Source organism: Lactuca virosa, chromosome 1 (assembly GCF_052849685.1).
Source record: "Lactuca virosa cultivar CGN04683 chromosome 1, Lactuca_virosa_CGN04683_v6, whole genome shotgun sequence".
In the NCBI taxonomy this organism is placed as follows: domain Eukaryota; kingdom Viridiplantae; phylum Streptophyta; class Magnoliopsida; order Asterales; family Asteraceae; genus Lactuca; species Lactuca virosa.
The window spans coordinates 127,803,721-127,822,551 of NC_136426.1; the positions used below are offsets into that span (position 1 = coordinate 127,803,721).

The 18,831-nt window shown below is 32.5% G+C and overlaps 2 protein-coding genes across 2 annotated transcripts; one reads left to right on the forward strand and one right to left on the reverse strand.

Moving 5' to 3' along the window:
- The first annotated feature begins 5,650 nt into the window (after positions 1–5,650).
- On the forward strand, positions 5,651–9,066 carry LOC145157895 (IQ domain-containing protein IQM2-like). Its single transcript, XM_079076875.1, has 9 exons — positions 5,651–5,763; positions 6,188–6,577; positions 6,683–6,797; positions 6,887–6,952; positions 7,058–7,146; positions 7,253–7,343; positions 7,531–7,770; positions 7,865–7,966; positions 8,378–9,066. The coding sequence occupies exons 2-9, from the start codon at positions 6,240–6,242 to the stop codon at positions 8,912–8,914; spliced, it is 1,578 nt and encodes a 525-aa protein (XP_078933001.1). The 5' UTR covers positions 5,651–5,763; positions 6,188–6,239; the 3' UTR covers positions 8,915–9,066.
- Positions 9,067–14,875: 5,809 nt separating this feature from the next.
- On the reverse strand, positions 14,876–17,059 carry LOC145157903 (alpha/beta-Hydrolases superfamily protein). The gene is made up of 7 exons (XM_079076880.1): positions 16,723–17,059; positions 16,474–16,566; positions 15,897–16,253; positions 15,743–15,815; positions 15,528–15,674; positions 15,314–15,439; positions 14,876–15,148 (listed from the first exon to the last, which is right to left on the reverse strand). Exons 1-7 carry the CDS (start codon positions 16,944–16,946, stop codon positions 15,077–15,079), a joined length of 1,092 nt encoding a protein of 363 aa, XP_078933006.1. The 5' UTR covers positions 16,947–17,059; the 3' UTR covers positions 14,876–15,076.
- Between the last annotated feature and the right edge of the window lie 1,772 nt (positions 17,060–18,831).

The window sequence follows — 18,831 nt, forward strand, 5'->3', positions numbered from 1 at the left end:
TCTAGGGAAGAACTCGACGAGTCGGACCGGGTTCCATGTCAAGATTAAGTGACCGACTCGGCGAGTCAGCAAGTGGACTCGGCGAGTCTAGTCTGGGTTTGGAAACCCTAATTCTGGGACTTGGTACCCTATTTAAACATCTTATTCTCTTCCCTAAGGCTCATTTGTGGCCCCTATTTTCCAGAACTCAAAACCCTAGCCACCCAACTTCATTTTTGAGTTAGTTCTTGCCTTGAGAGTGAATTGAAGCTTGGAGAAGGAAGAAGGACCTTGGTGGTGCAAGAAGAAGCTATAGATCCAGAGTTGGGGTAGCATTTCAAACCATTTAGAGGTAAAAAGCTTATACCTTGACTGTTAATCATCTAGATCCCCTTTCTAGCATAGATTTTGTCGCATTTGGACCATTTCCAAGGTCAATCCGAGCATTGAGCCATTGAGGACGAAAAGGACTTAAGATCTAAGCATTTTGGAGCTTTAGAAGCTCTAAGGGGGCAGCTTTACCTAGCCATGGCTTCATTTCATGACCTAGGCCTTCTTTGTAGCTTGGATTAAGTGTTCTAGCCTCATAATACCTTGCATGCACGTAAAGTTAGCAACTTTACGTGCAATGTTAGCATTAGAAGTCCAAATCTATGGGTTGAAGGTGTTGCAATGGACTGTAATCGACATAATAGAGATGTCACAAGGTGGACTCGGCGAGTCAGTTCATGGACTTGGCGAGTCGGGTCGCAAACCCAAACCCTTTTGTTTATGATTCGGATCAGTGAGTGGAGTTAGTAAAGGATTCAACCAGACTGGGTCTGTATTGGACATGAAGATCATAGTACTCGACGAGTTCGAAGAGGAACTCGACAAGTCCAAGACAATCTTCTTAGTTATGAAGATGAACTCGACGAGTTGTTCATACAACTCGGCGAGTCATGGCCTAGATATTCATACGATGATGATGAACTCGACGAGTTCAAGGATGAACTCGGCGAGTCGGTTGAAGATAGTCCCGAAGTGTTAGATGAAGGAGAACTCGTCGAGTTCTCGCTAGACTCGACGAGTGGAGTCGGGGTTGTTTTGGGATTTGAGGAGCATGGACTCGACGAGTTGGCAGAACAACTCGACGAGTCGAGTCAACTGGAAGGTTGAATTTGACCAGGACCTTGACCTTGGGGAGGACTTTGACCAGAGTTGACTTAGTTGACTTCTTGAGGGCAGTTAGGCTAAGTGTTACTATTATTTGGTATTGGTAGCTAGGAGAGCTAAAGGAGCAGCAGTTCGGAGAGTTGTTGGATAGCAGCCAGAGGGTTATCGGCAGTTTCAGCAGTACCAGGTGAGTTTCCTTCCAGTAGGAACGGGTCTACGGCCACAATGCCGGCCCGTTTAGTTAGCAGTAGTTCCGGACTTCGGTCCGATGCAGTAAGTTCAGTGTGCTCGATGTCTTTGTGACTCAAGCACGTCTTTGTGTTATGTGTCCCGGACTTCGGTCTGATGCAGTATGCAGTATGTGTGTTTATGCCAGTAGTTATGATTATACTATGCTATGTTCAGTCAGTTTCCGGACTTCGGTCCGATGCAGAGGGCAAGGCCCTGGTTAGTTCCGGACTTCGGTCCGATGCAGTTTCCGGACTTCGGTCCGATGCAGAAGGCAAGGCCCTGGTTAGTTCCGGACTTCGGTCCGATGCAGTTTCCGAACTTCGGTCCGATGCAGAGGGCAAGGCCCTAGTCAGTTCCGGACTTCGGTCTGATGCAGTGGGCGAGGCCCAATATGTGCTTTATATCTTATTGTATGGTATGTGGTAGTTCGGGTGAGCTCACTAAGCTTAGTGCTTACAGTTTCAGTTTTGGTTTCAGGTACTCAGTTTCCAAAAGAGGAGCTCGGGAAGATTGCAGTGCACATACCATCTGTTCAGCCTGTGATGTTTATATTATGATATTTTGACAATTGTTATGGTATTTTGAGATACACTGTTTATGATTTTTATATGATGTTCGATGACTATGGTTTTATTATTGAAGTAAAACGAAATTTTTAGACTGTATTTTTGGGACGTTACATATAGTGTAAAAAATAGTGTTAAGGTTTGAAGATGGTCTAAAAATGATAATTGTTATGGGTATGAGTCACATTACCGACACCAAATTTTTGTTACATCATGTCACATCACACGATGGAAATACGCGCCACATCACTTTAAAGGTATTTTTTTTTTGTTTTTTTGTTTTTTTTTTAATATGAAGTCAAAGGATCATTATTATTATTTTGCCGTTGAGACAAGTCGAGCGGGCAACGAGAATTAACCTAACGGCTGGGCGGAGCGGTGTTTCTTCAGCCTCAACGTCGTTGAGGCGTTCAAGATCGGTCTCTCAAATGCGTTGAGAGGCCCATACCGTACAGGCTAATAAAACATGTGTAAAATGAGTTGGAGGATTTTAGTGTTTACACTATGTTTTACACTATAACTATAGGTATAGTGTAAAAAAATAATGTTAAGGTTTGAAGATGGTCTAAAAATGATAAGTGTTATGGGTATGAGTCACATTCCCGACACCAAATTTTTGTTACATCATGTCACATCACACGATGGAAATACGCGCCACACCACTTTAAAGATATTTTTTTTTGTTTTTTTGTTTTTTTTAAATATGAAGTCAAAGGATCATTATTATTATTTTTATTATTTTGCCGTTGAGACACGTCGAGCAGACAACGAGAATTAACCTAACGGCTGGGCGGAGCGGTGTTTCTTCAGCCTCAACATCGTTGAGGCGTTCAAGCTCGGTCTCTCAAATGCGTTGAGAGGCCCATACCGTACAGGCTTAATAAAACATGTGTAAAATTGGTTGTCATATGGCTATTCGCTTTGTATTATGAAAAGTCATTTTATTTATTTAATAATTAATTAAAATTAGAAACCACTTAATATTATAATTTTTAATTGATTTGAATAATAGATATAGCTTGCAAGTTAAGCTAAAGAAGGCATTGAAAGGTGCATCCTCACATATTACATAAGCAACGGCGATGGTTCGAACGGGTCAATTCGAATGGACCCTTTATAAAGCAAATTACTTGGACACGTTGGACTTTTACTTTGACATCTTCCAACAAAATAGAATGGACTCTCCTTTTCAATTTTATTTTTATTTTAAAATAGAATATGATCATGCACACTAATCAACAACGATAGTCACAAAATTATCACAAAATCGAGTAATTGTTAAAATCGAGTAATTGTTACTTTTAGAAACCGGTTTACTTGGTATTTGAAAAAGACATTGCATACAATAATATAAGGTGTTTGAGCGTTGCAACGACGACAATGTATTTGATGAATGATGAGTTGCATGTATAAAACATATACGAAGTATTTAGCAAATATCTAATAACTATATGAAAAGTTTAAAGCCGAAGGGATAAAAGTAAAATTTACAAAGTTGAAGGGTTTAAACATAGGAAAATCAGATTATATATACTGACACATGCACAAAAATAAACACGTAAAAATTTAGTTTTTTTTAAGGTAACGAACGAAAATTATTAATGGAAATCAAATTATATATATATATATATATATATATATATATATATATCTATATTACAAAGGACAACACAAAAGTTTAGAAAATTGAGGGTGGAAATGATATTTTATATATATATATATATATATATATATATATATATATATATATAACGAAGGACAACACAAAAGTTTAGAAAATTGAGGGTGAAAATGATATTTTATAAAGTTCAAAATGGAAGGGGTCAAAGTGACATTTTAAAAAGTAAAGGGGTGAAAAATATCATTTTGCAAAGTGCTTTAAAAAAAATAAGGGGTGAAAAGTATCATTTTACAAAGTAGAAGGGTGGAAAATATTGATGGAAACATCCACAGACACTTGAATAAAAATAAGCATGTAATTTTTTTTTTTTCAGTTAACAAATGAAGGTTATATATATATATATATATATATATATATATATATATATATATATATATATATATATATATATATATATATATATACTACTACGAAGGATAAGCATAAATTTTTTTAATTTGAAGGTGTTGAAGGTAGGTAACATTTTATAAAATTGAAAATGTACAAAGTTAAGTGATGAAAAGTATCATTTTATAAAGTAAAGAGAAGTTTAGAAAAATAAAGAAAATGAGAATGACATTTTAAATAGTAGAGATATAGAAAATATAATTTTACAAAGTATTTTAAAAAATTAAGAGGTAACAAATATAGTTTTTAAAAGTAAAAAGGTTGCTGGTATAGTTTTTAAAAGGGAAACTTCACCACCAATATTTTCATTTAGTATATAGTAAATATTACATTTAAATTGGAATTAGAGAAGTTTTATTAATTCACATTTGGTTTTGTGGGTCTTCAAAAGATGAAATTTTATTAACAAAATTTTGAAATCATGTCTTATGCTACATTTTAATCTATTGTTTTTGTTTATAGAGTATTATATTACATAAAAATATGCGAACAATTTTTTTGTATAATTTTAGATTGATCGTAAGAAAATAATAGGTCTATCCATTATTTCACTTTGTGATGTATTATATTAATCATTAATGAATTAATGAATTACCATTTTATATCAAATTTGAACATTTATATGCATCAAACTTATCATATATATATATATATATATATATATATATATATATATATATATATAGAGAGAGAGAGAGAGAGAGAGAGAGAGGAATGAGCAAATGAACCAACCCGGCTGGAACCGGTCCGGGAACTGAACTTGGTGGAAAATAGGAACTGAACCGGACCGTCGGTTCTACCGGTTCTTGCTGTGTCTTCAAATATTGGAACCGGTCCTCGAAAAATAGCAACATACGGTTTCGGTTTTTGCCGGTTCTACCGGTTTCCGGTTCTAAAAATCCACAAAAATATTGTTCCGGTCCCGGCCCGACCGGTTCCATCGGGTTCCGATTCCGGCCGGTTCCCCGGTCCATATGCTCATCCTTATATATGTAAGTTTTACAAAAAAAAAAAAGAAAAAAAAAAGAAGATAAATTTGTATATTAATCGGTTAGAGAAGAGTTTTTTAAATCAAAAACTTCTTAAAACTTTAAAAAGCTATAGAGGAATTTTTTTTTTTTTTTTTTTTTTTTGTATTACTTAGCAAGTTTTTTATTAGTTTTTTCAACGATTTTGTGAATCTTATATATTTATAACCGATTATAAATTTATAATTTATACAAACAATCTATAAAAATCTAATCGAAAAAACTTTTATATTATAAAGATATAATAAACTTTTTCATTTGAATTTTTTTTGCATTACAAGACTCCAATAAAAAGCTCTAGATGTTCAATAAAAGTATGCTTTATCAATTATTAAGATAACAATAAAATATTTGTTTTTTAATTAGCTTTCCAATTTATACATTAGATATCCATATGGATATGAATCTTTGAATATAGCTATTTTACTTTGTATATAAAACTTTAATTAAATTGACATATTATTTAAAATGAAAAAAATATAAATATAAATTTATTACTAGAATAAATGATACTCTAAAAGTCCATCCACGTGCCACCTCTTCTTCCCCTTTCACACGCATACTCCGAAACTACAGGACGGCTTCTATATATAAGAGTAATTTTTCCATCACAGTAGCCAACTACTCCAGCTTCTCTGTTTCCATTCCAATTTCAACTCAAAATCGACAACAAAAACTTACTCAAACACAACATCAATCCAATTTCTCAGTCTTTACTCATCAATTTCTCTATAAGGTTATCATTAACTCTTTCTCTTCCACGATTTTTCCCATTTCTTTTTTAATTTTTGTTCGGTATTATATGTATTTCGCATCTTTCCGCTCTTTTGTTCATGCCCATGAGGTTTTCGATGAAATGCGCCAGTGGGTATCTGAACTGTGTATCTATCTCTTTCTAGGTTTGATTATTCTTAAAGATTCATTTCTCTTTACAATCAAAGCCCTAACCTTTTGAATTTACATCGACAACGAGCATTGTGTTCAAACTGTTTGCTGTTTGTTGGTGTAATCGTATTAGTCATCACAAATGACTAAACTTCAAACGTTATATCTCCTAATAAATCTTACATTTTTTAGTTTCTACAATCTTCTATTCTTATACACCATACACGTTCTTGATAATCGATTCTAATTCGAACGTAATGAATTTCTTGTAACAGGAACAACATACATCAAGATTCATAAACTGTTAAACATTCCTTTCAAACTTGCATGGGATTATCAATTTCGTGCCCCTTTGCTACCTGTACAGATTTGGAAACCTCCATCAGCTGTTTAGAAGATGAAGAAGGTAAAATTTTGGTCAAATCAATCAGTTTCAAGAGCCAAGATTCCGAATCAATCATAACGAAATCCATAATCCCTCAAAAAATGACCCTCAAAATCCCTTCACAAGAAGAAAACGGATTATTCAATTCCAAAAAGAAGGAAAGTACAATGCAATTATCTAGCCCTAATCATGAAGCTGCTACGAAGTTGCAAAAAGTGTACAAAAGCTTTCGAACAAGAAGAAAGTTGGCAGATTGCGCAGTTTTAATTGAACAAAACTGGTTAGTATTATATTATACTTTGATTGTTTAATTACTTCAATTCGATTTTCTTTTATCACTTTAATTTTTGCTAATTTAGATTCTTTATGTTTATGATTGTTTTAGGTGGAAAGTTCTAGATTTTGCAGAACTCAAAAGGAGTTCGATATCATTTTTTGATATCGACAAACATGAAACAGCCACATCACGTTGGGCCAGAGCAAGAACACGAGCTGCTAAGGTAGATTCAAAACCATTTAAATATTAAACAAAAAAGTAATTAAATGATCAAAATCAGATAATTTATAAAGTTTTTCTTCATTTTTTCAGGTTGGAAAAGGATTATCACAAAATTCAAAAGCGCAGAAGCTTGCTTTGCAGCATTGGCTCGAAGCTGTAAGTGAAACCTAAAATGATAAACTGATATTATTATTTATTACTACTTTGTTGAATTTCTATAATTTTTCTAATTTTGTTTGTGTTATATTTATATTTATACAGATTGATCCAAGGCATCGTTATGGTCACAATCTTCACTTTTATTACTTAAAATGGTTTCAGTCTCAAAGCAAAGAACCCTTCTTTTATTGGTAACTACATTTCATAATCTTACATTCTTATCAGAATTCAAAATCAATGTTTCTAAAGTTTATAAAGTTTATATAAACTGAATCTTTTTATTTTTTGAAAACTCAGGTTGGATATAGGAGAAGGTAAAGAAATAAATCTTGTTGAAAAGTGTCCAAGATCAAAGCTTCAACAACAATGCATCAAATATCTTGGCCCGGTATTATTCTTGTCCTTTTTCTATCTTTTTTGAAAACCCAGATTGGAAATCAAATAAAGTTTTGAACTTTATGATGGATATTGAATAAAGATTTGATTTTGTGATGTAATTTTGAATAAAGCATTGAACTTTGTGATGTATGTTGAATAAAGAAGTGAATCTTATCAGGATTCTTGATTTTTTGTAGATGGAGAGGAAGGCGTATGAAGTAATGATAGAAAGTGGGAAGCTTTTTTACAAACAAACTGGCGAATTCATTGATACTACAGGAGAAACAAAAGGTGCTAAATGGATCTTTGTTTTAAGCACAAACAAGATTTTATATGTTGGGATAAAAAAGAAAGGTTCTTTTCAACATTCAAGTTTTCTTTCTGGGGGTGCCACGTTGGCTGCAGGGAGGATTGTGGCTGAGAAAGGTGTCCTTAAGGTATATTATTATTATTCATTAGTTATTATTATTAATCTCTTTTTCTTGCTTCAAAAAAGTACAAGATTCTCATATTTATATGTTTATTGAATAGGCGGTTTGGCCTCATAGTGGTCATTATCATCCTACCAAAGAAAATTTTCAAGATTTCATTTCGTTTCTCCATGAAAATGACGTGGATACTTCTCATGTAAAGGTAAAAAAACAAATCCATATTCAATTCTCATTATTTTATTTTGATTTTCTTGATAGCTAATAGAAGGGTGTGGAGACTTAAAATCAATGTTGTGTAGTATAGGAATAGGCTAGGTCCTAGACTCCTAGGGTCCTTTTTCGTAATTTGTGCTTTTTTTTGTACAATATTTACCTTTTGAATCTTGTCATGTCTATACTCCATCTATACTGTCAGCTTTTTTGCTAGTATCTGTTTTCTGCTTTATTTTTTATAGTTGATACTTGATAGGAGGTTGTGGAGGCTTAAGAAGTACAATATTTGCATTCTTTAGTCATGTTCCTCTCTTTAGTGTCAGCTTTTTTGCTAGTATCTGCTTTCTGCTTTATTCTTGATAGTTAAAAGTTGATTCTCACACTTTTGTTGAAATTTCAGATGGATTCCATTGATGATGATGATAAAGAATACCTTGGAAAACAAAGTAGCATTGCTCACGTAGCAACTCACTCATCCGAAGATGAAGATCATACTTTTGAAAAAACCATTGAAGATCAAGATATGCCATTGGTATCAACAAAAAAGGCAAAGTTTATCGGTGGTTTTACTTTAAGTGCTCTTGAAATACCAAACAACAACGATTTGTATGCGAAGTTAAAGACCGAAAATCGATCATTCAAAGAATCAAAATCCGTGTTAGATGGTTACTCGGATGATGAACATGAGCAAGAAATGGAAGAATCCATCATTCAAAGAATCAATTCACATAAAGAAACAAAATCATTTCAATTAGGAAGACAACTTTCGTGCAAATGGAGCACAGGAGTTGGACCTCGAATTGGTTGTTTGAGGGATTACCCTTCAAAGTTACAATCACATGCTTTAGAACAAGCAAATTTGTCTCCAAAAAGTTTGAGGTCGTTTGACCGAAGAAATAGAACACAATCATCACCGTTGACTTTTAAAACATATTAGTTGACTTTATAGTTTCTAGAGTTGTTTGATTAATTTGTTGATTTCTAGTGTTGATAGCAAATGCAAATTGACATAGGTAGTTTAGGCATTCTTTTGAAGTTTAAATGTACAAATTATGTATAGAGTTATAGTTTTTCCTTTATTTTTCAGTCTTGTATAGATACAAATTGGAAAAGAAGTTGTAGATTTTACATGAGTATTCATTGATAATACTCTTTTGATGAAAAAAGATTTGATTTTTTTGTGTACTTTATTTGATTTGAAACAAGGGTTTTGAGTCTTTTATATGAAGTTACATGAGTATTAAATGATAACACTCTTCTAAAACGAAAAGATTAGATTTTTGTGTTCTTTCTTTGATTATAATACATGGATCTTGAGTCTTTACTTTAGATTACATAAGTATTAGTTGATGAAAAAAGATTGGATTTTTGTGTTTTTTCATTGATTATGAGATATGGGTTTGACTATTTGAGTCTTCTATTTGGATCTTTAAATCAAATCATCAAGAAAATCTTTTTTTGCAAAAGTTGGAACCTTTCTTAAAAAGAATTTAAAGAAACGATCTGTACAAAGATTGGAGAGACTTAAAGTTGTACTCTGTGCAAGTATGGTTGTACTTTTGCACATGAAACCATTAAGAAACGAGTATTTGCAGTAGACTTGCAAGATTTTTTCATGGAAATAGGATCTGTTACTCAAGACTGGAGAGTTGACTATTTATTTGGTCAAAGTTGTAATCGATAAGGAAATGGAGATCTTGTTTACATGTGGAAACCGTGTACAAAACCAATTTGTGTCGTTTGGTGAATTAAAAGAATGCAATTTCTCTTATTTTTCCTTTTCCTTTTCTTCTTATTATTATTTTGTAATTTTGCTCTTTGGTTTTTGTTCACCAAATTTACCAACTTTATGCAACATGATTTGTTTAAGGGTATATATACACACACCTCATCTAATTAAACTTTGAATACATCAAGTTTAAGGGTATATATACATACACCTCATCTAATTTAACTTGGAATATATAAATCAAATTCAACACGGGTCATATACATAAAATATAATGATTCAAACGTAAAAATAGCATAAATATAACAAATTAGGAGTATTGCCCTAGATTTTAATATGAAAACTCCTAGAAATTATGTAGCAATGTCTTGGCAAGGTAGATGGGATTTTTTTTTCCTTTTTTTCTTTTGAAATAAAATATGAATATAGAGATTATGTTGCCACGCATAGACCAATTCAAGATTATGCTTGCTCAATACATATTTTTGCGTGTTAATTTACATTTTTTATATTGGTTAGTACCAAGTCCTAGCGATTATTTAATTATCAATGGAGAAAGTTGTTTGTAAAGTAACGAAACTATTATATAATTAAACACTATGAAATCAAGAATTTCCATGTCAATCTTATGAATAATTGAATATCATATAATGTTATACGGCCATAAAAACAAAAATATATAGTTAATATGTATTTAATCTTTTTTCAATGACATTACATAAGGTGTTACACCATTAATTAAATATAATAGAGTATCTTATCAACATATTGTAACCAAAAGTTGTTACCTATATAAGTCATATGTACAAGAATAATTAACCATCTAATTAATTAAAGTGACATTATATTTATAACATAAATAGTTAAATAGAGACATGCATCAAATCCCAAAACCCATGGTACAATAACCATAATCGCATACAAATCGATCGAGTTAAATTACCTAAACATTTGCAAAAGGAATGTGAAGTCGTGAACACACTATGGTAAAATGATTTTTACTAAATTGATTATAATCGTAATCGTTGACATCGATATCAAATGCTTGTGCAATTTGTTCTATTGTAGAGGTTAGTGAAATATCTTGAAATAGTTTTTAATAGTTTGATCATCATTGTGTTAATTGACTCATACTATTGTTGTTTATTTTATTTTGACAAACTGATAACTTAATTGGTATTTAGAATAATTTTCTTGTAAAGATGCGACATAAAATAATACACACACGATAAATTAAGCATTTAATTATAAAAGAGTTCTAAAATATCACATAGTTCTTCAGTAATATTCCAAGCTGTATTTTTAAACATACAATATACATAAAAACCAATATATGTTACTTTTTTTGCAGTTCAATCACTATTTTATTTCGGTCAATGAAAGTCATCCATTTTCTAAAGAAATTTCCATTATGACCAATGTTGTCCCATATTTCTAGTTTAGCAAATGTTAAAACTAACATTGTTTCTTAATTACCTAAATGACATCCTGTTACAATATGAAATAATATATTTTTTCCTAAAATGTTTATCATTTATCGGTTTAATAGGTTATACATGTATCAATTAGCTAAATGAGAAGTATTTCAAAAAGTTAGATGTTTTTTGAGAAAGTACATATAATGTCACACATTTTAATAGAGTCGGTTTTACTTTTAATGCCTACTAAACGAAAAAAAGAGTCACATAATTTCTTTAAAAAATTGATGACTTTTAACGACCGAAGTTAAATATAGTAGTCAAACCACATAAAAGGACCAAAATATACATGTTTTATCTAAGATTAATTCCACAAAAGCTATTATTCATACGATTTTGTTCTGATTTAGCCTCTAGATTTTTTTTTTTGTTCCTGTATTATATTTTGGAAAACTTTTCCTTTTTTTGTTTTGACGATGTCGAAATATGGGATAAAACATAATAAAATCGTATAAATAAGGACATTTTATGTATATAATTATTGCCTTGTTTTTTAAAGAAAAAATTGCAAAAATGGTCCCTGTGGTTTGTCAATTTTTGTGGGTAAGGTCCAAAAAAAAGTTTATTAGCAAAAAAGGTCCCTATTTGATTGTTTTGTCGCGGTTTTGGTCCCAACCTCGTTAAGTTTAACAGCATGGCTGTTAACTTTTGGCAAATGACAGATTTACCCCTGCGACCATTTCTGCAGTTTTATCTTTTTACCAAACTAAAAGGACCAATTATGCAATTTTTCTTTTTCATTTTGTTTAATTATTATATATTAATTATTTTAATTATTTTAATTACTTTTTTCTTTTTAACTTTTTTCTTATTGTATTATTTTTTTATTGGATTATTATATATTAATACATATTATTTTTATTATATTATATTTATATATTAATAAATATTACTTTTTTATTATTAATTTTTTTGAATTTTTTTTTGAATTTCTTCTTTATTGCATTAATTCTTTTTTATTGGATTATTATATATTACTAAATATTATTTTTAACATATAATATTTAGTTATTAGTAAGTGTTACTTTTTTGGATTATTAAATTCATTTGATTAATTTTTTTAAATTTTTTACTTCGTTAATTCTTTTGATTGGATTATTATATATAAATAAATATTATTTTTAATATATTATATTTATATATTAATAAATATTACTTTTATTATTATTATTATTTTAATTTCTTTGTAACGCCCTGTTTCTGGTATGCATTTAAAACATTATTTTCTTCTTATTTTAGAAGCTACTCGACGAGTCAGTGGCCCTAACTCGTCGAGTAGCAGCGGGTTAGCACGTGGAGTTGGCGTGGCGACTCGACGAGTCCATATTCCTAACTCGGCGAGTCCGCCAGTCTGGGCGAAGCCCTAATTTTAGGGAGTGTACCCTATTTAACCCCCATTATAGCCCCTAACCAGCCTCCTTCACCTCTCAGAGACTTATTCCTGAAACCCTAGCCTCCTTGAAGTGTGTGTGAGTGATTTTTGCCCTTGTGAAGGAATCTTGGTGCATTGTTGAGCAAGAAGAAGAAGGAGAAGCTAGAAGAATTCAAAGAAGAAAAAGTAGATCCAGATTATACTCCTCTTTGGCCATCCTTTCTGGTAATAAAGCTTTCATCTTGGTTATTATATTGCTAGATCTAGTTTGTCCCCAAATTGATGGTTTTGAGCTCAAAAACCCCAAATCCCTAGTGATGAAGCTTTGTAATCAAGCCATATCTCAGATCTAGCCTCTCTTGAGTTCCAGGAGCACAAGAAGGCCACCTTTTGGCAGCCATGGCCTTGTTCTAGACAAGTAACTCCCATTTTAGCCAAGTTTGAGTGTTATTGCTTCATTGCATCATAGATACACGTAAAGTTAGCAACTTTACGTGTTCAGATTGTACAAGAAGCCTAGATCTATGAATTGGATGCACTGAAACTGATTAAAATCGACTGAATAGAATCTGCATGCAAAGGACTCGGCGAGTCGTTCTTCGGACTCGGCGAGTCAGGACGCGAGTCTTAGATTCCCTGTTCAGTAGAAGCGAGTCTGTTTAGCGAGTGGAGTAAAGACTCAGTGAGTTATGGCATGAATCTGAGTGTAGAGGCACTCGGCGAGTCTACGCCCTGACTCGGCGAGTCCAAGACAATCTTCTTCCCACAAGAACAAACTCGACGAGTTGTTCATACAACTCGGCGAGTCATAGACTGGACGTGTTCATCAGATGAAGGAGGACTCGACGAGTTGTTCGTAAAACCCTCGATCTAACATTGTCGTCATCGATGGTGGTATCAGTAATGACTGGTTGGCTGGAGGAAGTATGTTTTCTGGGTTTTATTTCACATTGTGTGTGTAGGCAATTGGTGTAGTTTTCGTCGAGAATGGCCGACTGTAGTCAATGATCGATGATTTCCAGCGAGATGATTCAACGACGCAAGGTGGTAAAATGCAACGAATGGAGGAGCTGACCCGGAGTGTTTGGTATTTTTATTTAAAACAATAAATAAAGAATTTAAAATAAAATAAAAACAATTAAATGAATATTATTTATTATAAATAAAAATAATAAATTTAAATTAATAATCCAATAAAAAGAACTAATGCAATAAAAAAACTAAAAAATAATAATTAAATGAAATTAATAATCCAATAAAGTAACACTTACTAATAGATAAATATTATATGCTAAAAATAATATTTGTTAATATATAATAATCCAATAAAAAAGAATTAATACAATAAAGAAGAAATTAAAAAAAATCAATTAAAATAATAATAATAATAAAAGTAATATTTGTTAATATATAAATATAATATATTAAAAATAATATTTATTAATATATAATAATCCAATCAAAAGAATTAACGAAATAACAAATTAAAAAAAATTAATTAAATGAATTTAATAATCCAAAAAAGTAACACTTACTAATAGCTAAATATTATATGTTAAAAATAATATTTATTAATATATAATAATCCAATAAAAAAGAATTAATGCAATAAAGAAGAAATTCAAAAAAAATAATTAAAAAAATTAATAATAAAAAAGTAATATTTATTAATATATAAATATAATATAATAAAAATAATATGTATTAATATATACTAATCCAACAAAAAATAATATAATAAGAAAAAAGTTAAAAAGAAAAAAGTAATTAACATAATTAATATATAATAATTCAACAAAATGAAAAAGAAAAATTGCATAATTGGTCCTTGTAATTTGGTAAAAAGATAAAACTACAGAAATGGTCCCAGGGGTAAATCCGTCATTTGCTAAAAGTTAACAGCAATGCTGTTAAACTTAACGAGGTTGGGACCAAAACCGCAACAAACCATCAAATAGGGACCTTTTTTGCTAATAAACTTTTTTTTGGACCTTACCCACAGAAATTGACAAACTACAGGGACCATTTTTGCAATTTTGTCTTTTTTAAATCATGAGCTAAGATCGTATAACTGAAACATTATCTAGATAAAAATATTAAAGTAGCATTTTGAAAAAAAGGCCCGAGGCCCGCTCTCTTTCCAAATCCAAACTAGTACCTTGTTTTGGGCCGGGCTTTGGTCTTAATCTTGCTTCCGGTTGGATTTGGGCCCAAGCGGTCTCTGGTAAAATGTTTGGGCCAAACTGTAGTAATCGAATTAATCAATCGAACAGAATGGACTTTTCAAAAGATTGTCTCAAATCTTAGTATCAATTATCAAATATCAATCATCTTTTTCCTTATAAATCATTTTATAAACGCTCAAGTCTCAACAACCATTTCAGTATACATACAATAATACACTTGCTTGTTTAATACAAAAAAAAAAGAAAAAAAAAAAAAGAAAAGCCGCTTTGACTTAAATTTTGAACATGTAAATAAAACAAGAAAATGGTAATTTTTCATGTCAATTAACAAAAACTAACTTTTCATTGTTGCATGGCGTGCGATAAAAGACTCGACTAACGGGTTCACCAAATGAGGCGCTTCATCCTGTCACGTCAGAAACCAAAAATTACAAAATTTCATAACAATAAAAACAAAAATTACAATCAATGAATAGTGTAAATTTTGTTTTTTGAAATGTGAGGATAAAATGGTCATTTAGTTTCATTAAGACGGTTTATTCAGTCTAGAAAAGAAACAAACTTTACGTACCTGAGGGCAATGACCAACGTCAGGAAGGACAACAAAATCTTCAACAGTGTCAAATTGTCCATAAGCTTTTCCGAGTTCAACGGGTTCCCAAGGATCTTTATCCCCCCATGCCACTAACACCGGACACTACACAAACACAAGATTATTATCAGCCATATTTTTTTCAATATGAAATGTTTGACTTTGACCGAAAAGGGTTGACTAAAAAGTCAACCTTTACTAGAGGCAGTAGTTCTTCGGGAAGCGGGCCATCTGAATAACAGATAAATTCAAGGAACACGTCAGCAGCACCAGGCTCAAGCCCTGGAAGAAGGATTGCGTCCACTAGTTCTTCAGTCACTTGGGAAGTATCATGATAACACTATCAAATCACAAAAAAGAAAAAGTTTTATATTATTTTTAAAAGTTTTTATAAATATATATATTTACCTGACAAAGAATATTCCTAACGGATTCTCGTGTTGCGACAGTTTGAAAAAAGAACTTTCCAACAGGGGTATTCCTGGAACAAACGATTGTAACTTGAATATTGAAATGACTCTAATATTGTTGATTTAAACTGGAGGTTAGATTGGTAATTTACCTCAGTAAGTTCTGGAAAGATCTAATTAAGGGTCTCCCAAACCATGGTTGCTTTGTTATGTGAAGCATACGAAGAGAGATATTTAGAAGAACAATGCCTTTACAGATGCTTGGATCTGTTACTGCTGCTTGAAGACCAACAAGTCCTCCGATTGAATTGCAGATAAAGAATGCTTGATCTTTAACTATTTCTGTACAAAAGTCGTTTATTTGAGAACCCCATGTCTCAAATGTATAAAATGGAGTGTCTCCAAGATCACGAGGATTTGGTTTGTCGGAATAACCATAGCCAATAAGATCGATTGAGAATACCCTATGTGATTCTGCAAGAACAGGGATGTTTTTGCGCCAATGGTCACTGTTAAAGAAGATGAATTGGAAATATTTAGCGATATGGGAGTGTGTTGATGAAACAAAGAACTTGAAGATGTAATCATGTAGGCAAATCCAGGATAGGATCAGAAACATTTGAATTTTGAATGATTTGATTATTTGTTCATTTGAATTATCGAGAATCTAATGCAGTTAATACCTATATCACATAGTTGACGAGAAGCATAAGATGAATGATGGTGGACCTGTTTGCTCCGAATCCATGAACTAAAACCAATGCAGGGCCACTGTTTCCGGCGTACTGGTATCGAATTGAATAGCCTTTCCAATTCCAGGTGCTACAACACATACAAAATCGAATCGAGATAATTAGTTTATTCACACATCAAAACACCCCCAAAATCAGGCTTCATAAATCGTAACACTATAAGTATCTTCTCAATTTGCAAAACTAAGGTGCTCAAAAAAACCCTAATCAGTGAAATAGATGATACCATGTTTCGACTTGAACTTTGGGGCTGATTGCTTTGACTGCTTCGAGTGAAGAACTATCTGTTAAACACGAGCATATTGATATTATTCTGCTTGGTTTCGAAGAAATCGAAGGAACCCGAGTTTTCCTGGGCAGAGTCGATGATGAAGATGAAATTTTGTGCGTGAATGATTGGGAGAAGTGGAGTTTGGGCGATCCGAATGTAGAAGAAGCGGTGCTCGCCATTGAGAGGGAGCTCTCTGTGCGTCTCACCGCTTGTTCTTTTGCATTTGAAAGTTTCGAATGCTTTGGAGCCACACAGTGGGTGATGTGAAAAAGCTTGCCACGTCGCCTCCAAAACTACATGAAATGTAATCAATCAAATTATTCCCATATGCATATTTAAGGTGTTCTATATGATAATTCTTTTTTTAAGATTTATCGATCAGGCAATATGTAAAAACTAAAAGATATTATTATCGATGGAAAAAAATATGTATAGGTTAAATTTAACTAATCATCATCTTCTACTTCTATACTATAATAAATGAAGATAATTTTGCCAAATATCAATCTCTAATGAGTTTTGACACTTGTCATTTTGTGATATTTTTCAAATAAATAATATCACATGTCAATTTATGGTTTTTTTTTCCAATTTTTAAAAGACTAAACTGCACAAATGTTCCATGTGGTTTGTTGAAAATTGTCACTTTGGTCCAAAAAGGTTTGGACTAGCACCAGTAGTCCAAAAGTTTGATTTTCTTGCGAGTTTGGTCCAATTTGCTTTGAATTTTTTTAAAATGATAGATTTGCCCTTACTTTTTTAATTTTCTATTTTTTTTAATTTCACAATTATCATAATTAAAAGTAAAACAAAAAAGAAAATATAAAACCTAAACTATACCCCCTCATCCCTTCGATCTTCAATCTCCCCCTCTACTATTCACTATAACCACCGGTGTCACCGACGAAAACCACCGTCAGCCAACATCATTGTCGACGCCGCCACCGTCTTCGCCGTAGCTGCCACCACATTCAGCCCCACATTCAGCCCCCATCGTCTCTGTTACCACCAACCTCCGACAAATCTGAAAGTCGCCATTACCTACAACAAATCTTAATCGATTCCCACCACCGGAGACCCTTTTTTCACCTTCTTGGTTCGTCTTCTCCACCGGAAACCATATCCATAACCCCTATTTTTGACAAAAACCATCACCAACTTTCGAAACCCTAGCGCCGCCACCATATCTCATATAGATTAGGGTTTTCAGTGAAGAAGAAGAAGGACGTCGGCGATCTGAAACCCTAACTTTTCGGATCTTAAAAACCATAACTAGTCGTCGGACCATAACTAGTCGTCGGATCTGAGAGAGACGAGGCTCACCGGAGAAGGAGCGAGATACGAAGGTGACTGTAGGGTTTCAAAGCACTCCATGGATGATGGCAATGGGCCCCCTTGATGAAGTGTAGGTTAAAAGCCCAAGACTTGTCTTTTCCCTATAAATAGTCATGTATTATTCATTATTAGGGTTAAGAGTGAGGCAAAATGTAGTCGCCACGTTGTGAGGTTTTTTTATGTAGTGTTAGATTCTTTAGTCTATGCTGAAAGTGTAATTTATTCCTCATGTTATCAATAAATCGAGTGATCATTCGACATATCTTCTTTATTTGTGTTTGTTCTTATTTTCCGCATCTTGTTCATCAAATCACAATTAGGGTTTCAATCCTAACAAGTGGTATCAGAGCGGGTCTTTGAAGATCTATTGATCTTTGAAGTATCGGTTCTTGATTTGATGTTTTTCTGCACAAATTATTGAAGATTATTGGTGTTTTGGTGGTATGGAATCAAAATTCTGTTCAAGTTACTGTTCATGGAAATTTATGCTGTTCATCTACTGTTCATCTGTATTGACTTGGTGTTGGTTAAATGTAATTTCTGGGGTCATCTGATGAACTGTGTTGAATCTCAATTTGAATGGTCAAATAGAAAAGTCAAAATTGGAGTTATAGATTTATGAGCGGTACTCTCATTTATGAGTGTAATCAGATATGAAGGCTGAATCGATTTGTTGTGATTGTCGGATTCTTTGTTGTTTATCGTAATTCTGAGTTTGGCATTCACTGT

Bases quoted from the DNA above. Each gene is read 5' to 3' on its own strand.
- LOC145157895 (XM_079076875.1), top strand. From the start codon at position 6,240: ATGGGATTATCAATTTCGTGCCCCTTTGCTACCTGTACAGATTTGGAA. The intron at 6,578-6,682 runs GTTAGTATTATA...TGATTGTTTTAG, and splicing joins GTTTTAATTGAACAAAACTG to GTGGAAAGTTCTAGATTTTG. The intron at 7,344-7,530 runs GTATTATTCTTG...GATTTTTTGTAG, and splicing joins GCATCAAATATCTTGGCCCG to ATGGAGAGGAAGGCGTATGA.
- LOC145157903 (XM_079076880.1), bottom strand. From the start codon at position 16,946: ATGGCGAGCACCGCTTCTTCTACATTCGGATCGCCCAAACTCCACTTC. The intron at 16,254-16,473 runs GTCCACCATCAT...CTTCTTTAACAG, and splicing joins CATGGATTCGGAGCAAACAG to TGACCATTGGCGCAAAAACA. The intron at 15,675-15,742 runs GTAAATATATAT...GTGATTTGATAG, and splicing joins TTAGGAATATTCTTTGTCAG to TGTTATCATGATACTTCCCA.